This window comes from Lathamus discolor, chromosome 12, assembly GCF_037157495.1.
Source record: "Lathamus discolor isolate bLatDis1 chromosome 12, bLatDis1.hap1, whole genome shotgun sequence".
In the NCBI taxonomy this organism is placed as follows: domain Eukaryota; kingdom Metazoa; phylum Chordata; class Aves; order Psittaciformes; family Psittacidae; genus Lathamus; species Lathamus discolor.
Window position 1 is genome coordinate 14,204,644 of NC_088895.1, and position 23,699 is coordinate 14,228,342.

General features: G+C 47.9%; 1 protein-coding gene across 4 annotated transcripts in view; it reads left to right on the top strand.

Annotated features, from left to right (window-relative positions):
* The window catches only part of KIAA1671 (KIAA1671 ortholog), a 67,715-nt gene extending 44,092 nt beyond the window's left edge, over window positions 1-23,623 (top strand). For 2 of the 4 annotated variants that reach the window (XM_065693115.1, XM_065693118.1), the window contains 7 exons: window positions 12,002-12,120; window positions 15,883-16,138; window positions 17,409-17,583; window positions 18,183-18,310; window positions 18,672-18,811; window positions 18,972-19,054; window positions 19,519-23,623. In XM_065693115.1, coding sequence (XP_065549187.1) covers window positions 12,002-12,120; window positions 15,883-16,138; window positions 17,409-17,583; window positions 18,183-18,310; window positions 18,672-18,811; window positions 18,972-19,050 — 897 coding nt within the window. In that variant the 3' untranslated portion in view covers window positions 19,051-19,054; window positions 19,519-23,623. Of the gene's footprint in view, window positions 1-1,293; window positions 2,583-9,122; window positions 9,266-12,001; window positions 12,121-15,882; window positions 16,139-17,408; window positions 17,584-18,182; window positions 18,311-18,671; window positions 18,812-18,971; window positions 19,055-19,518 lie in introns of those variants that run through there. The other 2 variants (XM_065693116.1, XM_065693119.1) reach the window with 2 other exon arrangements.
* The last annotated feature ends 76 nt before the right edge of the window (window positions 23,624-23,699 follow it).

Genomic DNA, 23,699 nt, shown 5'->3' on the forward strand with positions numbered 1-23,699 from the left:
TCTGTCCAAGAACAACTCTGTAGCTCTTTAAAACAAGAGCTGTGTAAGGGATGAGAAATGTTTTTCCCTATTGGTTGCATTCCTCTTTAACACTGAGGGTTTTATAAGGCTGCTCATGTGAGAATGTTCCAAACAAATATAATGTATTCAGCAACGAAGGAGAGCACAGGGAATGGGACACTTTGTCACCAGGGTGTTTTTTTCTTGGAGCTAAATTGCAGGATGGTGGCTTTCAAGCAGTGCTTAAAAGGCAACCCCCCCCCCATTTCCTCAGAGCATCTCATGCTCCTGTGCCTGTTTGTAATACAATAATACTCTATGTGAGAATCGTTTCATAAGCCATCTAGAAATTATTCGTTAATGTATAAACTAATACATTTAAATCTCTTCCTGAATGGTTTCGAGGAGGAGAGGATGATGCAAGACCATGGTACTTTGTATGGCAAATGAAGCAACAGCACCAAAACCCCCTTGAACAAACAAAGTGAGCAGCTCTCAACATGCCTTTTTTGCCTTCAGACCCATATCTGCCTCCCCTCAGTTCTGAACTAGTCATGTCTTGACTTTGGAGAACTTTTTAAGCTTAGTAATAGAAATCCTTAGCTTTTATTTCTGCTGTCCTCCCAGATGGGCAGGAATTCTACGGTTGGTGGCATCTGACTGCTCAGTATTAGCTGGTTTTGTCCGTGGGGTTCTCCTGTTATCCCCATGCATTCGAGGCTTTGCAGCCGTGGTCCCAAGCAGGATCTCCCAGCTGGAGAGGGAGCAGAGCTGGTGCTGACAGCGAGCCCTTGCTCACAGAAGTGTCTGCAAGGGGGGGAAGAACTCCTTTAAGTGGTCAGACCCACTCGGCTTTGCTTTGAGCTCTGGTTTAATCCTTGTCTTGCACTGATGGCGTAGTCATGAAAGTATCTTGTTGGAGTTTAGTCGCATCATGAACCGTTAGAGGTGATGGTGCTGCCCCAGTGCCCAGTCAGACACCGGGAGCAGGGTGACGGCTTTGCCTGGAGCTGCCCATCTGAATAGGAAGCCTTTTGGTGTCAGTCAGACACTCCCTTGGCAGAGATTTTGCTCCCGTTTCCCCACGGAAGGGTTAAAATCAGTAAGTGCACGTGACATATGCAAACTATGAATCATTCCAATGGATCTGTGCAACTCCTGCCTGCTCCGGCAGCAAGCAGATGCTGTTCCCTCGTTGCCGTGGTAACCCTGCCTGTACTATAATAAAGCCCAGCCCAGATCCTTCCTTAGGCAGACCTCTGCGGCTCTCCCACCTAGCTCATTGTTTCCGCTCCGGAGCAGAGGGAAGGCAGGGACACAGAGGAGGGAGCGGGATTCGGGAGCCAGCGTCCCTCCTGCTGTGACCTCTCGTGCCTTACCCAGGGAGCGTTCGGACCGGGGCGCGCATCCAAAGCCGGCCCAGCCCCAGTGCCTTCATCCCTGGCTGTGCTGAGGAGCTGGGGTGAGCAGCGGGGCAAGGCTCCGTGCTGGCCTCTGTGCAGCTGCGTTCCTCCGGGTGAAGCCCCTGGGAGCAGAGGAGCTGATGTCATCCGGGAGATCTCTGGGCAGGCTCCGAGCAGCGGCAGGTCCGGTCTGAAGGCAGCAGCTCCCCACGGGTCCCCTGCAGCTTCACTGGGAGCTCGGCATCAACACCTTGGGAATGGCTCTAGCAGGGGGAGAGTGGTGAGGAGGGGGTGCTGCTGGGGGCGATGCCTTCCTGTGGCGTTCCTGGGCAGGAAAGCCGTTGGGATTTATTGCTCGGAAGGTCTACTCGTGTTGCTGCTAAATGGATTGTATAGAAGCATGAGAACTTTGTTTCATGTACTGGCACCTGACAAGCCGCCGAGCCAGAAGAATACGCTGGGTTTTATCCTTCTGATGGTATTTACAGCAAAACAAAAACTTGGCTTAAAAAGGGAGTTGCTTTTCCAGCCCTGAGATGAGAGCGTGAGAGCCCAGTCCTCTGCCTGTAGACGGACCAATTTCAGGTGACTGTGTCAGGATTCAGACCTTGATTTCTCTCTCTAACATGGCTGAATTAAACGTGTGTTGATGGAACTCTGGAAACCTGATGGCAAGTGGGAAAATTCCTTGATTTCTTCCTACTTGACAAATACCAGTCTCCAACCTCACCTCTCCTTTGCTATTTAAATACAGAAGTATGCCGATGGTTATCGTGCAGAGCTGTTTGCCTTTATGAGTGGAATCCTTTCAACAGAAGCAAACTGGGGTTGTTAAGGAGGATCTCTTTGCCAGCAATTCCTCCCGAATATTGATTTCTCATCTCTGCTGGAGAAATGGATTACCTTGGAGACAAGCTGACAGTGGCACAAACCCACATGACCCAGTGGATGGGCACAGTGCGGAGATCCTTGCAGGAAGCACTAAATTTAGTCACTACTGCGGTCGCTCACGAGCGGACTAGCGGGGAAGGTGGCAGCAGGACTCCCTTCAAGCGGACCTCCTCCTTCAGGCACTTTGCATCCCGGAGCAGAGAGTCCTTCCGAAGGTTTTCAGTGCGGAGTCAGCAGAGGTTTTCCTCTTTGAGGAAGAGGCAGCCCAGTTCAGAGCCACCCGAGCTTGTAAGCGAAACACCTTTTTGAGCCTCTCGAGGTAGATAACGCAATGCAAAAACCTTGGTGCTGTTGCAGCATTTGATCTTGATAACAGAACCTGTATCACATCTGCTTTCCATGCAGAAATAGCCCCCAAACCTCTCGCAGGTAGTGGTGTGTGTCTGTCTGTCTGCTCCCAGCTGGTTCCTTTCCGCAGCGCAGGTGGGTATTTTCATGTGCCAGGGAACAGTTAGTCCAGGTGTGGGGAACGGGGGGGAAATGGTCTTGAACTGCTTTAAAACAACACAGCCAGGCAGGACAAATATTTGGCTGACACTAGAACCAGGAAGTTAGTGTGAAACCGCGCTTGGGTCATTGCCACACCGTGGCTCAGTGTCACTTGGAGCTCACATCGGTATTTGTGATTTCTCAGTAAAAATGCCTTGAGTTAGGTTGTCATAAGCATGGAGTGCTGTCACTCTGTGCTCAGTGATCATTATGCTCTTTTTTTTCATTGAAAAAGAGGTGTTTTTCTCATTATAATTACTGTTTTGTCATGGAATAGAAGCTCCATGAGCATGGCTTTTGAGGGCTGCAGTGGGGTGTAATTTCATGGGGCAAAGGGAAGGTGAAGAGATCTTGGTTCATCCCAACCATGTGCCACACAGAGCCTCCATCCTCTCCCTTAAATGCCTTTCCTGGTCTCCAGGTTATTTTCAGGAAGGTCACTCGGCATTGAAGAGCCTCACGAAGTGGTGGAGGAGCTGGTGGCTGTGCAGAGAGAAGCCCCATTCCAGTGGGAGGGATGTGGGTCTGGTTCAGGGTCTGCCCCGCTCCTTGCAGGCAGTATGTGCCACCCCCTGTCCCTAGTCCTGCCAAATACTGCCAGTGCTTTTAGGCTGTAGTGTGTGAAAGGTAAAGGAATCCAGTTTATTCTGGTTTATTTCATGGAGAGGAGCCTAAGCAGTGATTTGAGTTGTACCTGGAACTGAGAGCTTAGGGCCGATGCTGGAGCTATGGATGTGCGGTGATTGACTTGGGTGGAATCAGACCTAAGCCTTGGGAGCAGCACGTGGGTAAATCCTGAGGAGCTTCCTCTCTGAAGTGGCTCCCATGTTGCTGGGTTTTGGTTTTGGTTTCTAAACGAAGCAGGTAAGGTCGTGCAGTGCAAGCACGCGGAGCTGGTGCGGCCTCTCGGAGCGGCTGAAGGTAAAGCCGCATTCCTTGGGCAGGCGTGGCCCTCGTGTGCGGGCTATTTCCAGGGCTTTTCATCAGCCCCGGTTATGGCAGTTCTGTCCGAGCTTGCTGCTCGCCTCCCGTTTGGAAAAGAAAACATTGTCAAGTGAGCACAAAAGAATGAGGAGGGAAATATTTGGTAACCACTGTTACAGCGCTAGCGTGGAGGAGCTCTGCTGCTGCCTTTTGTACGCCGGTAATTGCGAGTTATTGGGCTCATCTGACTGGAAAGCTTGTTTAAAGGAAGAGGAGGATGGGAGCGTGGAACCTGCGGAGGACAAGCGGACGACTTCCTTTGCGCTGCCTGTAGAGCAGGAATCGTGGGACGCGGGGTGACCTTTTCGCTCCATCCATGGTGACAGCGGGGATGCTGTTCCCCCCTTCCGCGGTCATTTGGTGTGTGCTTGGCTTTATGCATGGATTTGCTTTAACTTGTGCCCAACTCCTGAGCTCAAAGTTAAGGTTTTGGCACTTGTTCATAGCCTGTCCCCTCCACAGAACAACTTGTGTATATGGACCTTGAGCTATTTGTCATACTTTTATCTGGCTGGAACAGGGTCCTGGGTTTGCTTTGACCTTGGAGCTACTGATGTTTTTCTACAAAACAACTGTGGAATTACTGTAAAGCACGTAATTCATCCCAGCCTGAGCCTTTATTGGTTTAGGGATGTGCTCTAGAGTAGCCCTCGGCGTTGGTACTTGAGTTACGCAGTTAAAATAGAGCAGCCGGGGACTGGGGGCTCTCGGCTCCCATCTCTGGTGGCTTCTGGCTGAGAACTTGGCATCATACAAGAGCAAGGAGCCTGTCACACTTCAGGTCGAACAGCACAATTTGATGTAGTGCGAGTGAACTTCTTGACCTATAAATGCCTCGCTGCTGAGGCTGCAGGCAGGGGAGGTGTGAGGGTGAATTCTGCTGCATTGTGTAGCTGTGCACTTGTCCCCTCTCATGACTTTGGATAGAGTTTGTATGGAGCTCCTGTCGCTGATCTAGAGGAATGAAGAGTATTGCATTTAAGGCGTTCATCCATTCGTAGGTATATCTCTGAATATACAATGCCACAGGCTCATACATTATCCTGTTCTCTGTAGTTGCCACGCTGTGTTTGCAGTAGCTGTAATGGCAAAGGGCCGATGCGGCGCGCGCTGCCTCTTGGATCCGTGGTGAGAAACCTGGGGCTGTTCCATAGGCCTGGCATTCGTGCAGTTCCCAAGCTTTTCACAGGTAGAGGAATGGGGAGGTCAGCCCCTTGCCAACACCCCGCTACAGCGTATTTGAGCTGGTCACTGCTGCGTGTGTGGCTGGGGAAGGGCTCACGGGTGTCGCGGTGCTTTCTGGGCTGGGAGAGATTTTTATCGGCTGTGGAGCAGCTGTGGGATTGGAGCGGGAGGGATTTGACGTAACTGCTGATTGCCTTGCTGAGGTCAGAAGAGTAGGAATCGGGCTGCCAGAGAGAGGAAGTGATTCTCTCTTCAAGCACTTCTCTCCAGCCGCTCTGAAGGACGTGCTCGCTGTGCTGCTTGGGTCCTACCTCGGCCCGTTTTCCTCTTGGATGCAGGGCTGGATTCCTGATCCAGCTCCCATCGTGGCTGCTGCTTCTCTGCAGCGCCACAGCAGGGAGGTTCTGCAGCAGGTTCCTGAGGAGGGGAGATGGGTGGATACAGCTTGCTTAGGATGTGACCCCCTGGTTTTCATATGGGAGCCAGTCTGTATGCACAGGACACTGTGCCTCAGGAAGGCTCTTCTAACCTCCACTTGTTCTTTTTATCTTCTTGGTTTTAACTGATACACCTTACACGACACCTCAATAAATCAATGTCTAACACAGGGCTGTCTGAGTCTGCAGAAAGTACAGCCTAAAAGCAAGGACAATCCAGGGATAAAATGAACCCAAGAGCTAAAGCCGTTTGTCTTGTTCTCAAACCAGTGGCTGATCAGTCAGTTTAGTGTGTGCAGATCACAAAGAGGAGTGCAGGGGTAGTTTTGATTTTTAAATAGCTTCTCTGGTATATTCAATGGGACTGCTTGGAAACGCTGTGGCTGCCCCATCCCTGGCAGTGCTCAAGGCCAGGTTGGACACAGGGGCTTGGAGCAAGCTGCTCCAGTGGAAGGGGTCCCTGCTCGTGGTTGGAGCTGGAGGAGCTTTAAGGCCCCTTCAACCCACACCAGGCTGGGGTTCTGTATTTATTTCTGTGCCAATACAAACCTGTGCAGTCAGCTTGCTTCTTGGGACTGTGGCTTTTCCCATTGCAGTAGGATCCCTGTCCAGCACAGAACAACAGGAGAGGGATGAGAAGAGCGCTGTTAAATCCTGGATGGCACCTCAGCTGTTAAGGCAGCATTGGTCTGTGCTATCCGCTTTGACTTCACCCAAGGTCTGTCTGCAAATGGTTGTCCTTTATGGTAAACACCCTTCAACAGACTGTTTGTAAGAAGGAATTAAGGCAAGCTGGCATTTGGATTCCAAGCTTGGCTGTTTCGATCCTCATGAACTGTTTTGGCCTAGTGTTCACTGAGAGCACAATGAATTGCTCTCAGAAACACTTTGTTGTGTGAGTTGTTTGTCCTGTTTCGAGGTGGAGGCGAGGAGTAAAGCTGTGTGGTTTAATTAATGGAGATACCAGGGCCAGTGCTCAAACAGCTCGGGCTTTTTCATTCTGAATAGCTTCCCTCTGGTTTAACAGGCCATGAACATAGCTGGCAGCAGGAATCTGGGCCATGAGATGCAGCGATGGGCATTTGGTAGAGTGCCTTTGTTGGTCCCTTGTTGTTCTGACAGGGGTAATCACTTCAGCGACTTTACTCTGATTTCACTTGGCTGGCTGCAAGGAGGTGATTTTGACCATGTTAGAGCAGGAGAGAAGAACTAGAACTGGGCATTTTGTGCGCATTCACCTTAGGGGTTCAGGTTTCTTTGCCTTGTTTTTTTTGGTGGTTATTTGTGTTCTTTGGGTTTGGTTTTAAGCACTAAGTGCTATCAGGGGAAATAAATTGTATTAAACAAATACACGGCTGAGCACAGCTCTTAGCACTGGCAGTCCATTTGTATTGAGCTTTTGTAACAGTTGCAGGAAATCCTGGTGCTGGTTCATTGCGGGGGGATGTATTTTGACTGCTCTCATCTAAACCAAGAAATGCTGTCCCTTTCTGCAGATATTTAAGCCCAGACTTTCAATTAAAGAGCACTTTTTTCCCCAGGAATGTTTGTTTGAAGTTTAACTTGTGTCTTAGGTGGCAAAACATTAACTGTGCAGAAGAGGTGTGAAATCAAGCATTTCAAGTAGGAGGTGTTGATTTCAAGTATGCAGCTTCTCAAGAAAAGCAAATAGCTTCACTTCCTAGCATAACAGCAGAAAACTGTCTTGGCTTGTTCTGGCTTGTGTCCCTTGTGATGCTGGAGACGAGGGATCCTGTTCAGCTCTGGGTGCCAGCTTTTATTACTGCTGCCGAGGTAGGACAGCACTGCTGGGCTCAGAATGTCCCTGATGGGCAGGCCACCGTGGCTCTGATCCTGCTGGGTTTGATTAAATGCCTGTAGACCCTGACTGCCTAAAGCTGGAAACAAAACTTAGTATAGAAACATGGAATGGTTTGGGTTGGCAGGGACCTCAAACCTCATCCAGTTCCAACCCCTGCCACAGGCAGGGACACCTTCCACTAGAGCAGCTTGCTCCGAGCCCCAGTTGGTACAGGAGGGGTCTTAAAGATGTCCCCAGCTATTTCCTCTGCTCTGCTTTGGTTTTCAACCACTTCTCAGAGGCCGTGCTCAGCCCTAGCAAGGTATATTTAGTATTTGGTTCTTGTCTGCTTTTTGCACATGGAGTCAACCTCTGCTCTGTCTTCAGCCTTGCACTGAAACCACATGATAGGTGCGTGGTGAATGTTCACAGCAGCTCTATTTTCAGGGTATAAAAACTGTCAACTCAAAAATGGCTCTGAAATCCTCAGTGGAGTGAGCAGGTTCAGTGGGAGTCACTGCAAAGCAGTGGGGAGATTTCATTGCACAGTGATAACCAGTTTCCTGGCAAAACGGAAATAGGCTGGGTTAATTTGGCCCCGTTCTCTGTTGTGGACAGTCAGCTCTGGGTAGACTTTGGGTCTCTGGTGCTGCTGCTGTCAAACCCTGTGTCTCAGCTGGACCTGGCTGGCAGAGCCAAGCAGGGGAGGTCATTGTGTGTGTTCAAGAGGTGTGGAAAATCATGGAATCATGGAATGATTCGGACTGGAAAGGACCTCAAAGCTCATCCTGTGCCACCCCCTGCCACAGGCAGGGACCCCTTCCACTAGAGCAGGTTGCTCCAAGCCCCTGTGTCCAACCTGGCCTTGAAACAACCCGTGTTTTGTAAGGTAAAAACACCGTCAGCTTTGGGGATGTCACTGGTCGTTGCTTATCATATCCCAGTGGAAGAGGTAGAGAAGACACATACGGCTGAGGCAGCCCGGGGTTGCATGGCAACAGCGAGGATGTGGCTGACATCATTTATGAGAATGTTGTATACTGTGGCACTTGGTACCTACTCCAGTGCACAGGGGAAAACTAAGCACAGAATCAAAGAATATCTGGAGTTGGATGGAACCCACAAGGATCATCAAGTCCAACTCCCTGCTCCTCACAGGGCATTTATTATTTAAAGGTTTTCTGAGCAGAACAGCAGTAGATCCTTAGGATTTAATGGTGCTAAACATGCTGTGTGAGTGCTTTTGGACGTGGGCTGGGGCACCTTGTGTTTCCCCAGGCTCAGGTACCCCTGCAGTTTGCCACGTCAGACCGGCCTGTCCCCTCCAGGGCTTGTCCCACAAGAGCCAGCAGGATGTTCCTCTGGAGTGATTTAGAGCCGTTCCCCTTGGCCTGTCCCTACAGGCCCTTGTCCCAAGCCCCTCTCCAGGTTCCCTGCAGCCCCTTTAGGCACTGGAGCTGCTCTCAGGTCTCCCCTTCAGGAGCCTTCTCTTCTCCAGGCTGCCCCAGCCCAGCTCTCTCAGCCTGGCTCCAGAGCAGAGCTGCTCCAGCCCTCGCAGCAGCTCCGTGGCCCCCTCTGGCCTCGCTCCAACAGCTCCGCATCCCTCTTGTGTTATGGGATTGATAATTCCATCGCTTTTGTGGCCGCTCTTAGGCCTGGTCTCCGGCGTTTGTGAAGTGCTTCCTTGGTTGGAAGCGGGCATTCGGGAGGGCTGAGGGACTCGTGCTCACTGTCCATGCTGCGGGTGGAGCCTGCACTGGAGGTCTCTTAACTTCCCTCATCAGTGAGGTCAGAAAGAAAACGTACAATTCCTGGAACTGCTTATCTGGCCCTGCACATGGGCTGGGGGCAGGCAGGAGGTGCTGCTGCTGCTGCCCAGGGCGCTGTGCTAAGGCAGTTACTCCTTTCTCACACCCTGAGAGGGCAGATCTTCTCGCCTGTTCAATAGGAACCAGCTGGGGTGGTGGTCTTGAACCATGACTTACTCCTTGTGGGCAGCACTCATTCGTCGGATAGTAAGTATATATGGAAATCCCAGGATGCCGATCCCACCGGCTTAGGCTTTCCACTTGCTGTGTAGGCATTTGGCTGCTTACCAAGAGAAAATATATAGGTTGTGAAGTGTTATATAAGGCCCTCTGAAAGTGCGGTGGGTTGCGTTGGTCGGTTGGTTCTGATGTGGTGATATGTTCTTGATCATTCTGTTAATGGTGCGGAATATGTGGTGTACCTTTCAGTAATGATCCTTAGAATAGTTCAGGTTAGAAAGGGCCTCTGGAGGTCGTGGAGCCCAGCATCCTGGTCAAAGCAGAGCCAATTGTGGAATAAGAGAGTGATACTTTAATAGAATAAGGTGTATTGCCGTCTCCCTGGTCTAGTGCAGGGAACGATTGGGATGGTTTTCTGCATCCTCAAGGACTTGTAAACTCTCCGTAGTGCAGGGTCACTCTTAAAGGGCAAGGGAGGTCTGAATATGAGTGATTTAACCCAACTTCTGCCTTCTTCTAATGATAAAAAGGAGGGAGAAAGAGATAAGGGAAAAAAGCTTTCCAATAAATAGGCATTTTTTTCCCCCTTTGAGTTGCACATTAAGAAGGCAGAATGATCACAACTTCATTCCATTGTGCAGTCGCATTCATCTGCAATTTATGCCAACAGATTTTCACTTCTATTTCTTGCACTTCAAGCTGTGGGGTGTCATTTTGGCTGTCGGATGTCTCGGTCTCTTTGGCAAACAAAGCTATTTTTAAGGCTGTCTGTGCGGATTCTGACTCATGAGATCTCTTTCAACTGGTGGAATAAAGACGTGGTGTATGAGGAATCCATCAGTGCAGAAGAGTTTTTCGCATCCGTGTCTGCATTCGTGCTTGGTTAGGGTTCATTTTTGTGCTGTAGGACCAATATTGTGTGCGCATCACTTTCAGGAACTGGAAATCGCAGGAGTAATCAGCCCTGGCCTGTGGCCAAACCCAGCTTAATTCCAAGGGAGCACTGAAAGAGCCATAATCATCGTGTCTCATTTTAGAAGAACTAGAGGGAAATCAGTGTAGAGCTCAGCTGGTTTATTTTGTATGAAAATTAAGTTAGGTTTTTCCTGGCTACTGGTATAAGAATGATGACGTTTGAGATCAAAGATGGAGAATTACACACTTGAATACTGGAGCAACAGTGCTGTTTATTTGATTGGGGAGATTTTTCTCTGATTATAAATAAGAACGTTCCCAATTTGGGTGTATCTTGTGCGCTAAGACACCAGACCCCCTTTTGATGGCCTTCTCCTCTGAAATGACTGGTTTTACTGCACCATGAATATTCTGTTTATTGAGGAAGTGCTGTCTCTGGCCTCGCTCCACGTGTTGTACACCTCTGCCTTCGGCTTTGGTTGCTTCTGCCAAGGGATGGAGGACGAAAGAGAATGGATCATACGTATTAGCACAAGCTTGTCAAGTTACTAATGGGTGGTTGTCTCTTGTAGAGGAATGGTTTCTGTTCAGAGCAGGTCTGTTCTTAAGAGCAGCAAAAGTCAGAGCCAGATGTATCACTGCTTCATCCTGCAGGATCCTGCGTTCTGTAGAGCTTCTACATGAAAAAAGACCTCAGCATTGTCACGCTGGTACATTCAGTGTCCTATATTATTCTCCCAATCTGTCATGTTTTACAGCTCTTGATCTGTGATCCCAGTTTGTTCTCCATTCGTGCTCTTTGTCTGGAACACCAGGTTGTTCCAAGTAAAATGTCAATGCCAGAAAATGCAAATGTATCTCTATGATCAAATTGGAGTCGCTTGTGTCTTAAAAGCATCTCAGCCATAAAACACAGCGGTACGTATGTGTAGTTCGCAGTATTTGGGTGATTTTGACTGGTATTTAAAACCCAAAAGTTAATACAAACTAGTAAGTGCTATCCAGAAAGTATGAAGGCCGAAGGAGGACGGAGGATGGAAGCAGAGAAAATGATCCATCTCTTTTAGCTAGCCTCTACTGTCTTTGGAAAGTCAGCTCGTACTTCCTGACAGGTAAACCTTCCGAAGAGGAGGGAATGGATTTTCCCCTGGCACCTCCAAGGTCCCACTTTCAAATTCCCAGTTAAGAATTACTGAGCCTTTAGAGGAGCAATACATTTGCATCTAGATGTTCTGTTGCTGCTGCTGAGGCGGTGTTATCTGGGCCATCCATGCTTTCTCCTTCCAACCATCACATTGGTGATAACACAGTACTCATTATAAACAATGTCTCCTAAATGCCATGAAATGAAGTTGCTTTTCTGCTGCTCCCGTTCCTGTTTCTAAGCTTTTCAGGCTCTGTTTCTAGCTAGAAACAGTGGGAGCGATTGCAGGTAATGTGCTCTATACACCCTGCATAGAGAGAAGGTGCATCAGTCGCAGCTGGTGGGACATACTGGCTTCCAATGACAAGGAGATGCTCATGTGTGTTGGGTCATCTTCTGTCCAGGTCAGGGAGTGTTGTCCCACAGCTGCTGGGGGCTGCAGGTATGGGGCTTAACACAGATGCCACGTTTTCAGTGCAGAAAGCAGCTCTTTGTATTGATAAATACTCTCTATGTAGTGATTGCAAGAATGTAGTGGCTCCTAATGGGAAACTGGGATTGGAAACAAATTCGTAACAAGCAAGTTTAGTCCTGGCTTGAAGTTGGCCAAGTGTAATTGGTGAATTCCAACCCATTATGGCAACTGAATTGTAAATTGAGCTGGGGCTGAAGGAATGCTGACGGGTCTGATGGTGTCGTTGCAGGATCAGCTGAAGCAGTGCTTCTCCAGACAGCCCGCCGGAGCCAAGGACACCGACACGCTCGTGCAGGAGCCCGACAGCCAGTACGGCACCTGGAACAACCCGCGGCACAGCGGGGACAGGTAAGGGCACCGGGTCCCACCAGCACAGCTCTGCTTGCCCGAGTGAGGACAGCAGCCCTTGGCTTGGGTGGCACGTGTGCAGGGGGCTTCTCTAAAGCTTCATGCTCGGTTTCAGTGCCCACGTGGTTTCTTCAGTCTGTCAGTGAAGAAATATTCCTTTAATGTCTGCAAACTGCAGTAACTCCACCCGCAGTGAGAATGCAGCATCACCGCTTCTAGAATCAGTGACAGTACCGGCTTGGACTGGAATAGACTGGTTTGGGTTGAAGGAACCTTAAAGCTCTTCCAGCTCCAACCACGGGCAGGGACCCCTTCCACTGGAGCAGCTTGCTCCAAGCCCCTGTGTCCAACCTGGCCTTGAGCACTGCCAGGGACGGGGCAGCCACAGCTTCTCTGGGCACCCTGTGCCAGCGCCTCAGCACCCTCACAGGGAAGAGCTTCTGCCTAAGAGCTCAGCTCAGCCTCCCCTCTGGCAGGTTAAAGCCATTCCCCTTGTCCAAAGCCCCTCTCCAGCTTTCTTTTTGGCTACTTTAGGCCTGGCTGCTCTAAGGTCTGTCAGGTGAATGAAAGCTGATATTACAGATGCTTTTCTATTATTAACATGATTTAATGAAATAAACCTAGAGCACTGGAGTGTGAGGGTTTGTAACTTACACCTGTTGTGTAAATTATAGCTTCATCTACTCGGAGCCAATATCCTCTCTGCTCAGTGCAGTGTGGGAACAGCATTTTATCTGTGTTTTTAATGCTATACTTGCTGAGATCTTATGGTAGACATTAGTGTCAATTATGTTTGGTGTGCTCTACGCTCGAGAGCAGTGTGTTATAAATATTTTATTGCTTAGGAGCTCGGGGTAGCTTTCAGGCTGGAGTCAGCGAGCTCTCTGACACGCCAACAGTGACATCCAAGCCTCCCGTTAAATTAACTTTGATTTCAGGATATTATAGGCCCTTTCTGAAACCAGTTTCTTAGCAGCGGTGCTGTCTCAGCTCCGCAACAGACAGCAGCTGAATGCAGCTTCGAACCTGGGGGGCTCTTCCTGGTTGGAAAAGCCCCACCTGGAGATTCTGGTTCGTTAAAGTGCTGGACTCAGTCCCCATGTCCTGGAGCTTTGTTTCCACTCTAAGAAATGTTTGGTTTCTTCTGCTTTTACAGTGTCATGATGACAGTATAGTGACTCTTCAGCGTTTTGCCACCCCCTTGCTCTGCTTTAACTTGACTTACGGCTCACTGCAGGGGAATTACTGGTGTATTCATTCAGACACTTAGAGGAATGTGAATAACGTACTTTAAAATATTAAAGTAATAATGGGAATCTTCCTGGAATCTGTATTTTGTTTGCAGTGTATGCTTTATGAATCAGAGGCCTTGTCATAAGGACAAGGGCATCCGTTCTGCTGCTCTTGCCGTGGGTGATGGAGCACGTTCCTGTGCTCTGCTGCTGCGGTGCTTGTCTCCTTCTCTGCTCAGCCAGGGGCAGGAACTTAGAGGAGACTTTGATAACTCAGCCTTCCTGTTTTGCCTGGCTCGCTTCCCTTAGGCTGTATATCTCCCCAGCCACACAGCCCCGGGCTTGTGTTCCTTGGGCACCTTGATACGCCTGCCCAGGCAGTGTGTGCCCGTGGCTGAACTGAGAACACTGAGCACACTGGGACCTGAGTCCTGGGGGGCACCTGGGGAGCAAACAAGGAATATAATAGCAACAGGGACAAAACAACACCACCATCCTGCTGCTGCTGGGCCAGAGGAGCTTCCAGCCCCTGGCATTTTCATAGATTCATGGAATGCCAGACTGGTTTGGGTTGGAAGGGACCCTAAAGCTCATCTGGCAACCAGATTAGGAGCCATCATGTGAAATTAGGAGCCTTGGCTCCTAATTCTGTGTGATAAAGCAACACAATCTTTATGGCCTCGCAGCACTGTCTTGCTAAAACGAATGAAATTTAATTGCAGTTGACAGTGAGGATTGATCTCAGTTCACTGTATATGTGTGGTGCCCATGCTGCTGGCATTTGCGTGGGCTGGATGTAGGATAGGTTTTCAGAGAAGCAAGTGTCTGTAAATGGCACCAGTTGCACACTGTTGGTAGCTTATGGATGTGCTCATAAAACTTGGAATCTTAATGAAGTAATAGAAGAAGATGCATAATACATCATCTTCCATATTCTAGTGGATCTAAAGCCTAACGCTGCAGATACCAAATACCATTCAAAGCAAAACCAGCAGACAAACCCTTCCCCCAGGAGCTCATTAGAACCATTGCTTAATTGTCCTGGGGCCCACACGGAAGGAGGGAAGAGGCATTCACTGTGCCCGTGTGCTGGAAACCCTGCATGCAGGGTTTGCTCTGCCAGCCTGGAAACACACCATGCACTGCTGCTTGGTAGAACGTTGTTATTCAACAGCTCCTGAGTGTTTTCCTCTGAGATCACCATTGGACTGTACCAAATACTAAGGTCTATTGTTCAAAACGTGTGTGTGTTCCTGCATAAGTGTTGAGATTTTGAGGGGGTTTGAGCAGTTTTCCTGGATGTTTGCTAAAGAAAAGGTTCTCAGTAACAGAAGGCTCTTGTTAAGAAAAACCCCACATATCTATATGAAATATACACTATTACATTAGTAAGAGACTCATATGAATTTAAATAAATACAATCTGAGTATTATCTATGTGTGTGTATATACATATACACTTCGTCAGGGACTGTAGTGACAGGACAAGGGGTAACGGGTTCAAACTGAAACACGGAAGTTTAGATTGGATCTAAGGAGGAAATTCTTTCCTGTCAGGGTGCTGAGGCACTGGAATGGGTTGCCCAGGGAGGTTGTGAGTGCTTCATCCCTGGCAGTGTTCAAGGCCAGGTTGGATGAAGCCTTGTGTGGGATGGTTTAGTGTGAGGTGTCCCTGCCCATGGCAGGGGGGTTGGAACTGGATGATCTTGAGGTCCTTTCCAACCCGAACTATTCTATGATTCTATGATTCTATGTATATAATATATAATATATATAATGTGTATATAATGTATAGAATATATAATATATATTCTCTATATATATTCTATAGTATATATATATATAATATATATATATATATTATATATATATATATAAATAAAAGTGCCCTCCTGGGGAGAAGGGAACATGCACAAGTGATCTTGAAAGCTCTGCAAGTACCTCCTAGTGTCCTGCAGGAATCCACTTACAGGAAGAGTATTGATTGTTCTGTATCGGTAAGCATCTATATGTATTGGAGATTATTTTGGAGGAGAAAGGAGAAGAATCTTTTATGAGTTTCTCTTTGCCTGAGGCCTGCAAGCAGGGCATTACCCTTCACAGTGGTTTCACATGTACACAGTGCCACAGTGTAAAGTCTGCTGCTGTTATATATTAAACAGGGAAATCACTGGTGGGGTTTATTTCCTGGCTGTTATTTCCTTGCTGTTTCCCTCGCCTGGTTTGTGTGTATGTATTTAGAGGGGCCTTTTTGCTGGGGAGAAGGAACCCCAAGCAATAAAAGAATGTTACAATCCAGTTACTACAATCTGTCTGCGTACTTGCATCATTCAATGCGCTGTAAATCCACGTGGGTAAAAAGCTGTGCTAATGAAAGTGATCCACACCTTTGCTGCTGGTACCTGCTGCCTCCAAACACGCCTTTGGTACTTGTTTCAGTTCTACCTTTCTTTATCATCTGCTTGAGTATGTGCGATCCAGGCTGTCCTGGCTTGTATTTGTCTCTGAGATCCCATTGTCTTCATTTGCAGCTTTGTGCCCGAATCTCCTTCCTTGGAAAACGATGTCATTTCAACAAGAAAGCAGCCTCCAAACAGCCACCCGTCCTCACTGTCCTCACAGACAGAAGCTGCCTCCCTGGCTGATCACCATGACTTCTCTAAAGACCAAAGGAGCACGAGTTTGGATCGATCCAGCACTGACATGGACTCCACTGATGGCACAGATTTACCTCCTCCAGGAGACACCTACCCTGATGAAAAGACCACTGATTTCTCTTTCATTGATGTGAGTTACCATAATGGGAAACAACTTCTTCGTTAACTATGTAATTACCTGTGTTGGTCTTAATGGAAACTCAGCACTCAGTCTTCCTCTGGCTTTTCTTTATCCCATGGAGTTTTCCCAACTGACTTCCTGCCTGAAAAGTTTAAGGTCAAAGCTACCAAGTTGTTCTAGTTTCTTTAGTGCTTAGATTTTTGAGAGATTCCAGAGCTATTGGCCTTGGGTAATGTCTGCCAGTGGCTTAATAAAGTTGCTGTTTCTGCTCCTCGATGAGCTGTAACAGAAGAGTTAAATGGCTTTATGAACACTGGAGGCAGATATCACAAATAGCTACTGACTGCCGTGCTATGAGCCGTGCTATGAAGACATTGACTAGTATTTTTCTTAATTACAATTGGTCTCCATCTGAAGTCACTTACAATTGCCCTTTAAGGGACTTCTTTCATACTTAAGAACTTTGCAGTTAGCGTAAGGACAGCGATTTCCTCGGCTGTGGTTAAAGGCGTCTCTTTAAAACATGAATAGCTGCAAGTTCAGCTGGCAATATGCTGTTTTAATGAGGAGTTTACTCCTGACCTGAAACCTCTTGACAAGACACAAAACCACATCTGAAGAAGGGGAGGAGGCTCAGTGCTGTTTGCTCATTACCAGCAAGTCTCTCGCAACAAATTGCTTCAAGCAAATGAATTAGAGCTCCTTCTTTTGCCCTGTAACTGTTGCTTTACTGCCACAGCCAGAGATGGATGTGTTGGAAAAGACTGAGCGCAGCACTTTGTGACTGCTCTGGCTCTTCACTTGCAGCATGACAACTTCCTTGTTGCTGGTGAGCAGCTGGACGTGTCTGTGGATGGCAGCCCATCGGGACAATGAAATCCCAGCTCTCTGCTGCAAGAGAATTTTGTGTAGTTGCTCTGTTTAGGTCCCAGTCATCTTCTCTGCCTTCAGGTGGTACTAGCGAGCAAGGCTGCATTCTGAAAGCACTGGAGGAACCAAAATCCCATTTATTGCTGTTAGTTTTCTATTAATTCAGTTCAAATAATTCGTGCAGATCAGGCGTCCACAGCCAAGAGAGATCAAAGAAGCAGCGTTGCACCCAGTTAGCCACAATCTAGCTTCTCCTCATTAGACATTCTCTTTAATATGGTTGTAAGTAACTACAAGAATAATAATCAGGCAAATATCTACAGTTTAATTAAACTGAAGGGGTTAAAACCATTATGGTGATGACTTATTTTCAGGCTGGTTGAAGTAAAGGGTTTGTCTCTCTTGCCAGCAAACCACTGTTCTGGACTCCAGCGCTCTGAAAACGCGCGTGCAGCTCAGCAAGAAGCGACGCCGCCGGGCTCCCATTTCCCACTCCCTTAGAAGAAGCAGAGGGCTGGAGTTTGAGAACAGATTTTCTTTGACAGAAGAACCAGACAATACCTGGATGTTTAAAGATTCCACAGGTATCCCTCACTACCTGAAATAACAGGCTCGGATCACTTTGGTTGCCGGGGCAGGAACTTCTAACTGGTACAGAATACCGGAGCTTTAACAGCAGTTTTCTTTCCTTGCCTCTGGGTCATCCCCTAAATAAAGTCTCCCCCTCCGTTCCTTGGAGCCTTTGGAGCAAGGGAAGCTGCAGCACCAGACCTGCAGAAGCCCAGGGTGAAGGGGAATGTTGCTGCAGTTCCCCTGAGTTTCTGGCTGCTGGCTTAAAGAGAATTTTGTTCACTGAGGAAATACTGAGTTTGGGAATGGCTGCAGTTGGATGCGTTCTCTCGCATTGAAACTTACCTCACACTGTGGGATCAATGTTTAGAAGCAGCAACATTCATTAAATTAGGATTACCTTCGCTCCCTCACCTGTCAGCAAGAAATCTGTCCATTGCTGGGTACCTACTATGTTTGTTGAAGCGCTGAGCTCAGTCCTGTGCTGTGTTAACATAACTCTTAATACACATTTGAATGGAAGGGGGAGATCTGGAACAAGGTACAGGTGAAAAGCTCGCTGACTAACGGCTTTTCCTCTCCTCTGCTTCTTCTCTTTTAAACAACCCATTAGAAGAGAAGAAAACTATGCAACAGGAGGATTCCGATGAGGAAGACAGGGTCCAGCAGACTGCGAGGTCACCGTCTGTACAAGCCCAGAGACTCCCCGTGTTTCCAGGAATGGATCATTCTGTTCTCAAGGTGCGTGTGGGCAGAGGGTGTCAGTTGAGAGTTAAATCGGGTCGGGCGCTGCAGATCCCCTCCAGGAGCAGAGCTAGGAGGTGTGCTGGAGAGGTCTGCAGGGTGGGTGCGATGTGTGGAAAAACCACCCGGTTACCTTCCTTATTTTAACTCTTGGCTAGAAATACGAAGCGATTTGGAACAAAACAAGCTTTGCACCAGCAGGCATGCGTTTGAGCCTGCGAGGTTTATAAGGAATCCCTGCAGTGATTTCAGACGTGGATCTTTGTGGCTTTGTAAATCTCAGAAATCTCTTTTCCATTCCAAACACCATCTGAATGTTGCCTTAACAAGGAGCCCTTGCCTTTATTTTTGTGTTCAGGCTCAGCTGCGGAGAAGACAAGGGTCGGAAAGTCCTGCTGACATAAGTTCTGCTCAGTCCTTCAAATCCCCGAAACCACAACCGCAGCTCGGAGCTCCCGGTAGCAGAGTGCTGCCCTCCAGTGTAGAGAAGGAGGACAGGTGAGAGACTTCCTCGGCGTCGGAAAGATGCTGAACTCATTTTGATGGGAGAAACCCGTAATGCAGATGCACTTCCCGAGGCTCATGAGGAAAATGGGCTGTTCCTTTTTATTCTGTAATGAATTTTTATAATTGAAGAGGGTTTTTTTTTATACCATAGGTCAGAAGAAAAGTCTCCTCAGTGGCTGAAGGAGCTGAAATCAAAGAAGAGACAGAGCCATTACGAGAATCAGGTTTGAAAAGGTATCTTCTGACAGAAAGAGGGGCTGTGCAGTGAGAAAATGTTTCCTTACCATGGCAGTGAAAGAACTCTGTAAGCATAAACGCTGGAGCAGACTTACCAACACGTGTGCACCCCGGAATGTGCGGTAATTCCGTGCTGAGGCAGAGCACTTCTAGAGGAGAAGCTTTCATTCACAGGGGATACCGATGCCCTGGTTGTCTGCAGCTGATTTCAGTCTGTCTGTGCCTCCATCAAGAACGAGTCTGTGTGTGGGTAACTGATGCTTGCGCACAGCCTGAAAACCTTGGTGTGTGTTCTTTCGGCGACATCCGGGGCAGCTCATTTAGCATGTTGAATAGCACAAGACCCAGACAACGCTACAGCAGTAGTGCTGGTTTGTGGGGGCTTTGCTGTCACACCGAGAGGGGTCTGACTGTGTTCTTGACCGTGTCATCCCATGGCCTAATTGCTCCTTTGTTTGCAGGTAGTGATTCTAACTAGAAGAAGATGAAGAAGTTTAACAGAAGCCTTAACTCATCTGAACCTAAAATACACACGTCACGTTGCTGCTGTTTGCTTCCTGCCTCAACTGCTATGTGCATGGTGCCTTCCTGTTTCGTGGAGAAAGCTGCTTCATCTTCATAGTCAAATACAAAGCTGTATCTTTTCGGATGTGTGAGGACAGTCACCTAGGCCTGCCTGAAAGAAGAACCCCTGGGTCATAGGTGGCCCTTCAGAAAGGCAGGAAAGATGGGAATACTTGATCTAGGAGCGGAAAAGTCGCTCGTTGCTGAACAGAGCCTACACTTCTCCATAGGTTTTCAGCGACTCGGAAGGGTGACTGCTGGTAGCCACATCAGGTGGAAGGTTGGGCTTTGTGTTTGGTTATGAAAATAACAATTTTAATCAGATTTATCTTTTTCTTTTATTATTTTTTTGTGGAAAAACTCGTGAGCTCCTGTTTCGGCTGAAGCCTGTGGAAGGTGCGAGTGAGCGAACAAACGATGTTTACTGCCATATTGCAAAGGAAACTTGAGTATTTTTTGTAAGATGTATTTTTGATTGGCTTATATTTCCATGGGATCTGCTGAGCCAGCAGACGGGGTCATTTTTAGGTGAACACAAGGTTGACTTTTGTCCCTATGAGATGGTGTAGTCTGTTTTGTCAGCATGTGGAATAATTGCTTCCTTGGAATGTCCTTCCTAAAGAGGATCGAGCAATAACGTCAACCAGTTCTCTCTGAAAACCATAACTGTGTAAATACTGTTTTTATAACAAAAAAGGAAGGGAAGAGGGAGGATGTTACACTCATATCAGGGTTCCAGTTAATTCTTGAATGTCACTTTAATAGCAGTTTGGGTAGTCCCACTTCATAGTTTTATTTGTTGATCTGTAAATACCAGGTTTAAGGTTTTATTTTTATGCTGATTTCATGGGATAACCTCAATGTGATCTTCAGCTTCTCAGATCATTTCCTTTCCTGTTGCTAAGACCGATGTTCTAATAGCGGCGTAGATCTCATGCACAACACGGGTGTTACGGATGCCACTGATGTCTCAAGTATGTTCATATCTTTGAATACAGATTCTGAAACAGCAACCGAGGTGTCCATGTCAGACATACTTTATTCTCTCCCCAGATTAAGTGCTCTTTCCAGTAAACCTTTCCAAGATGCAGCCCCTCGAGGCAGGTCATCCTGTCGTGTCAGTGTTCCTCGCGCAAGGCCCGAATGCCGTGGCTGGGTTGGGAGCAGGGCCTGCTCCTTCCTTTGCCCTCCCCGTGTCCTGCTTTTGGGTTTCTCTGGATACTAATGATAAAGCACCAGCACTTGAACTCATTTTCCTTTCTCTTTAATTACAATCAGCGTTTCGGGAAGCTTGATCTTCCTGGGGTTACCGCAGTGGTGCATCTGCGAGCCAGAGTGGCATGCCTGCTCTGCTGTCTGTCAAGCTTGGAGCTGCCAAAACCATGTGCCAATTCTTCTCATGGAGGAGTCATAGAGGAGGGGAATTTTAGTCCCAGTCTGCTCATAGGAAATAACAGCAGTATGGCAGGAGACAAGTCCCATATGCCCAGATCTCTCTCCCAGATTTAGTTCCGATAGCAGCTCCCTGTACTTAATGGAGATGAATATGTTGCTTTTAGGGGAAAAAACCTTTCCTTGCTGCTTTGCCCCATTTCACAGCGGAGCTGTTGCAGTGTTAGAGTTTCAGAGCCCCTTCTGCTACCAGATAAGAAACGATCACCCCAGTTTTCTGCCAAGCCTTTCATTCTGTGTGGGTTTAACCTGGGCCACGAGATGGGCTTCCAGTTGGATGCGGTCAACCACTACTAAAGAGCTGCTCTCAGCTCACTTTACCATGTTGCACATAATTCCTTCCCTCTTCTTTAGCTGATGGTGGAAATGGCGACTCTTAAGCTTCGCTTGTGTGTCTTTTGGGATGTGTTTTGTGATGGCAGCACTCAAGGGTACCGTCAGTTCCATCAGCGGGTGTGAGAGGAGCAGCGGTGCTTTGCTTGCTCAGATGAAGTGGGGCTGACTTCAGACAGGACCTAGAAATCAGGTAAATTCCCCCTGCTCACCAGAGTATTTACCCAGGCTCCGTGTTCAAATTCAGCAGGTTGAGAGTGGTGCATTACCAAGAGCTGGAGGATTTGCTGGTTCTTGGTCTCATAAACGAAGGGCAGGAGTTGTGTAACTGAGGTGTTTGCTCTGCGTTTGAGGAACCTGAGGGGATTAACACCACGTTTCCACAAAGCCCTTGGAATGTGTATGCATTTCCACATCTGCTTGGACAATGCACTGAACCTTACTGTATTTAGTAGTTTAACCTACTACTGAGAAATGTTTAACGCTTAAATGTCTAATTAAAAAGCATCTTTAGAATGTTGTTGAATGGGAAGGTGTTTTTTCTGCTCTATCATTTCTTTATGTTGTACATGGATTAAATCCCTACTCCCTTCAGGTTATCGCTATGTAATAAAAGATATATAAATCTGTTATTACTACTTAACTGATAGAACATTCTGTAATACACTTTATATAATTCTATTTTAATTCCAAATAATGCTGGTTTGACTTTGTTACGCTCTTGCTTTTGTTGCCACGTAGTTCTTTTGCTGTTAATACGCGATGGGAGCGAGCTCTTGACCTCAGCACTTAAGGGATGAGCCCTCTTGAGTTACTGGAACCTGCCTTAGAGCAGGATCCAGCTCTTGTCCTAACAGAGGCTGAGTAATAACAAGCGTGATGGAGATCCTGGCCCTCCAGCATCTCTACCCGGTGCTTTGGAAGAGTCAAAGTGTGTGGAATTCAGGCGTTTCTGCCGCACTGCTCTTGTTCGTACCAGGAATCCCTCCAGTCCGGTGTGGGGATTTACGCAGCCATTCTCTTCCGTTTCATTGCAGTCCCACTTGGGGGTTTCTTCCCTGTCACTTTCCTGCCTGCAGATGCACCTCTCTGGGGTCTGTGCAGCTCGAATTTGAGCCTCGCTGCTTTGGTTTTCCTTCCTGTGGAGAAAGGCAACGTTTCTGCTCCTCAGCCTCTGAGCTCTGGAAGTGCCCCTATAGGAATTACCCCCTCCTTCTGCTTGCACAAAGTTTGTTCGCCCTCTGTTTGCAAGCGGTTACTGGGGAGCTGTTAAACACCGCGTGTCACGTTCAGAAAGGCAAACCCTTTCATCCGGAGGAGCAGCATCCGTTCGCTCATAACCTTTAGGACTTGTGCAAACACACTGGAATAGGCCTCCTGGCTTAGGTATTAAAGCGAGGATGTGGTTTGATGTCCGGGTGTTAAAAGGAGAGCAAAACAGCTTAGTGGGGATCAGGGCAGTTCTAAGGCAAATATCATATAAATAGTTTAAATACATCGTGTTCAAGTCTGTGTCCCGGTGAAAGGTGCTTCTGTCTCGAAGCCTTTTCCCCTTTCTATGAAAATCCTGGTGCTGATAGCGCAGTCGTTGCCCTTTGTGTTACTGGGAGTAGGATGGGAGAGAACCTTTGGCAGATGTTTAACTGGATGCTGTGGAGCTGGAGGAACCGTGTATCCACAGCTCTGGTGGTCCGTGTGGTGTCCTGAATGCGGTCAGTGAGGCCATGGAGAGCACGGGGCTGCCAGCATGGGCTGGGGTGCCGGTACAGGCCAAGGGGAATGGCTTTAACCTGGCGGAGGGGAGGCTGAGCTGAGCTCTTAGGCAGAAGCTCTTCCCTGTGAGGGTGCTGAGGCGCTGGCACAGGGTGCCCAGAGAAGCTGTGGCTGCCCCATCCCTGGCAGTGCTCAAGGCCAGGTTGGACACAGGGGCTTGGAGCAAGCTGCTCCAGTGGAAGGGGTCCCTGCCCGTGGCAGGGGTTGGAGCTGGAGGAGCTTTAAGGTCCCTTCAACCCAAACCAGTCAATAAAACACGATGGTATCTATTAAACACGATGATATGAAGCCTGTTTTTAAAGGAGCTATTGTATAGATTAACATTTTATATTGTTCCACATAGCCTTATAGCTTATGTAAATATGGGTCACAATAAATATATTGTGCTCTAGAGAATATTTTGTACTAAGTAGTTTCCTAAGTAATAAAGATATTCTGGCTCTGTGTATTGTGCCGTGCCATTCCCGTTCCCGTCCAGCTTCAGCAGGTATTAGGGAAAGCCAATCTGTTTTCCAGCACT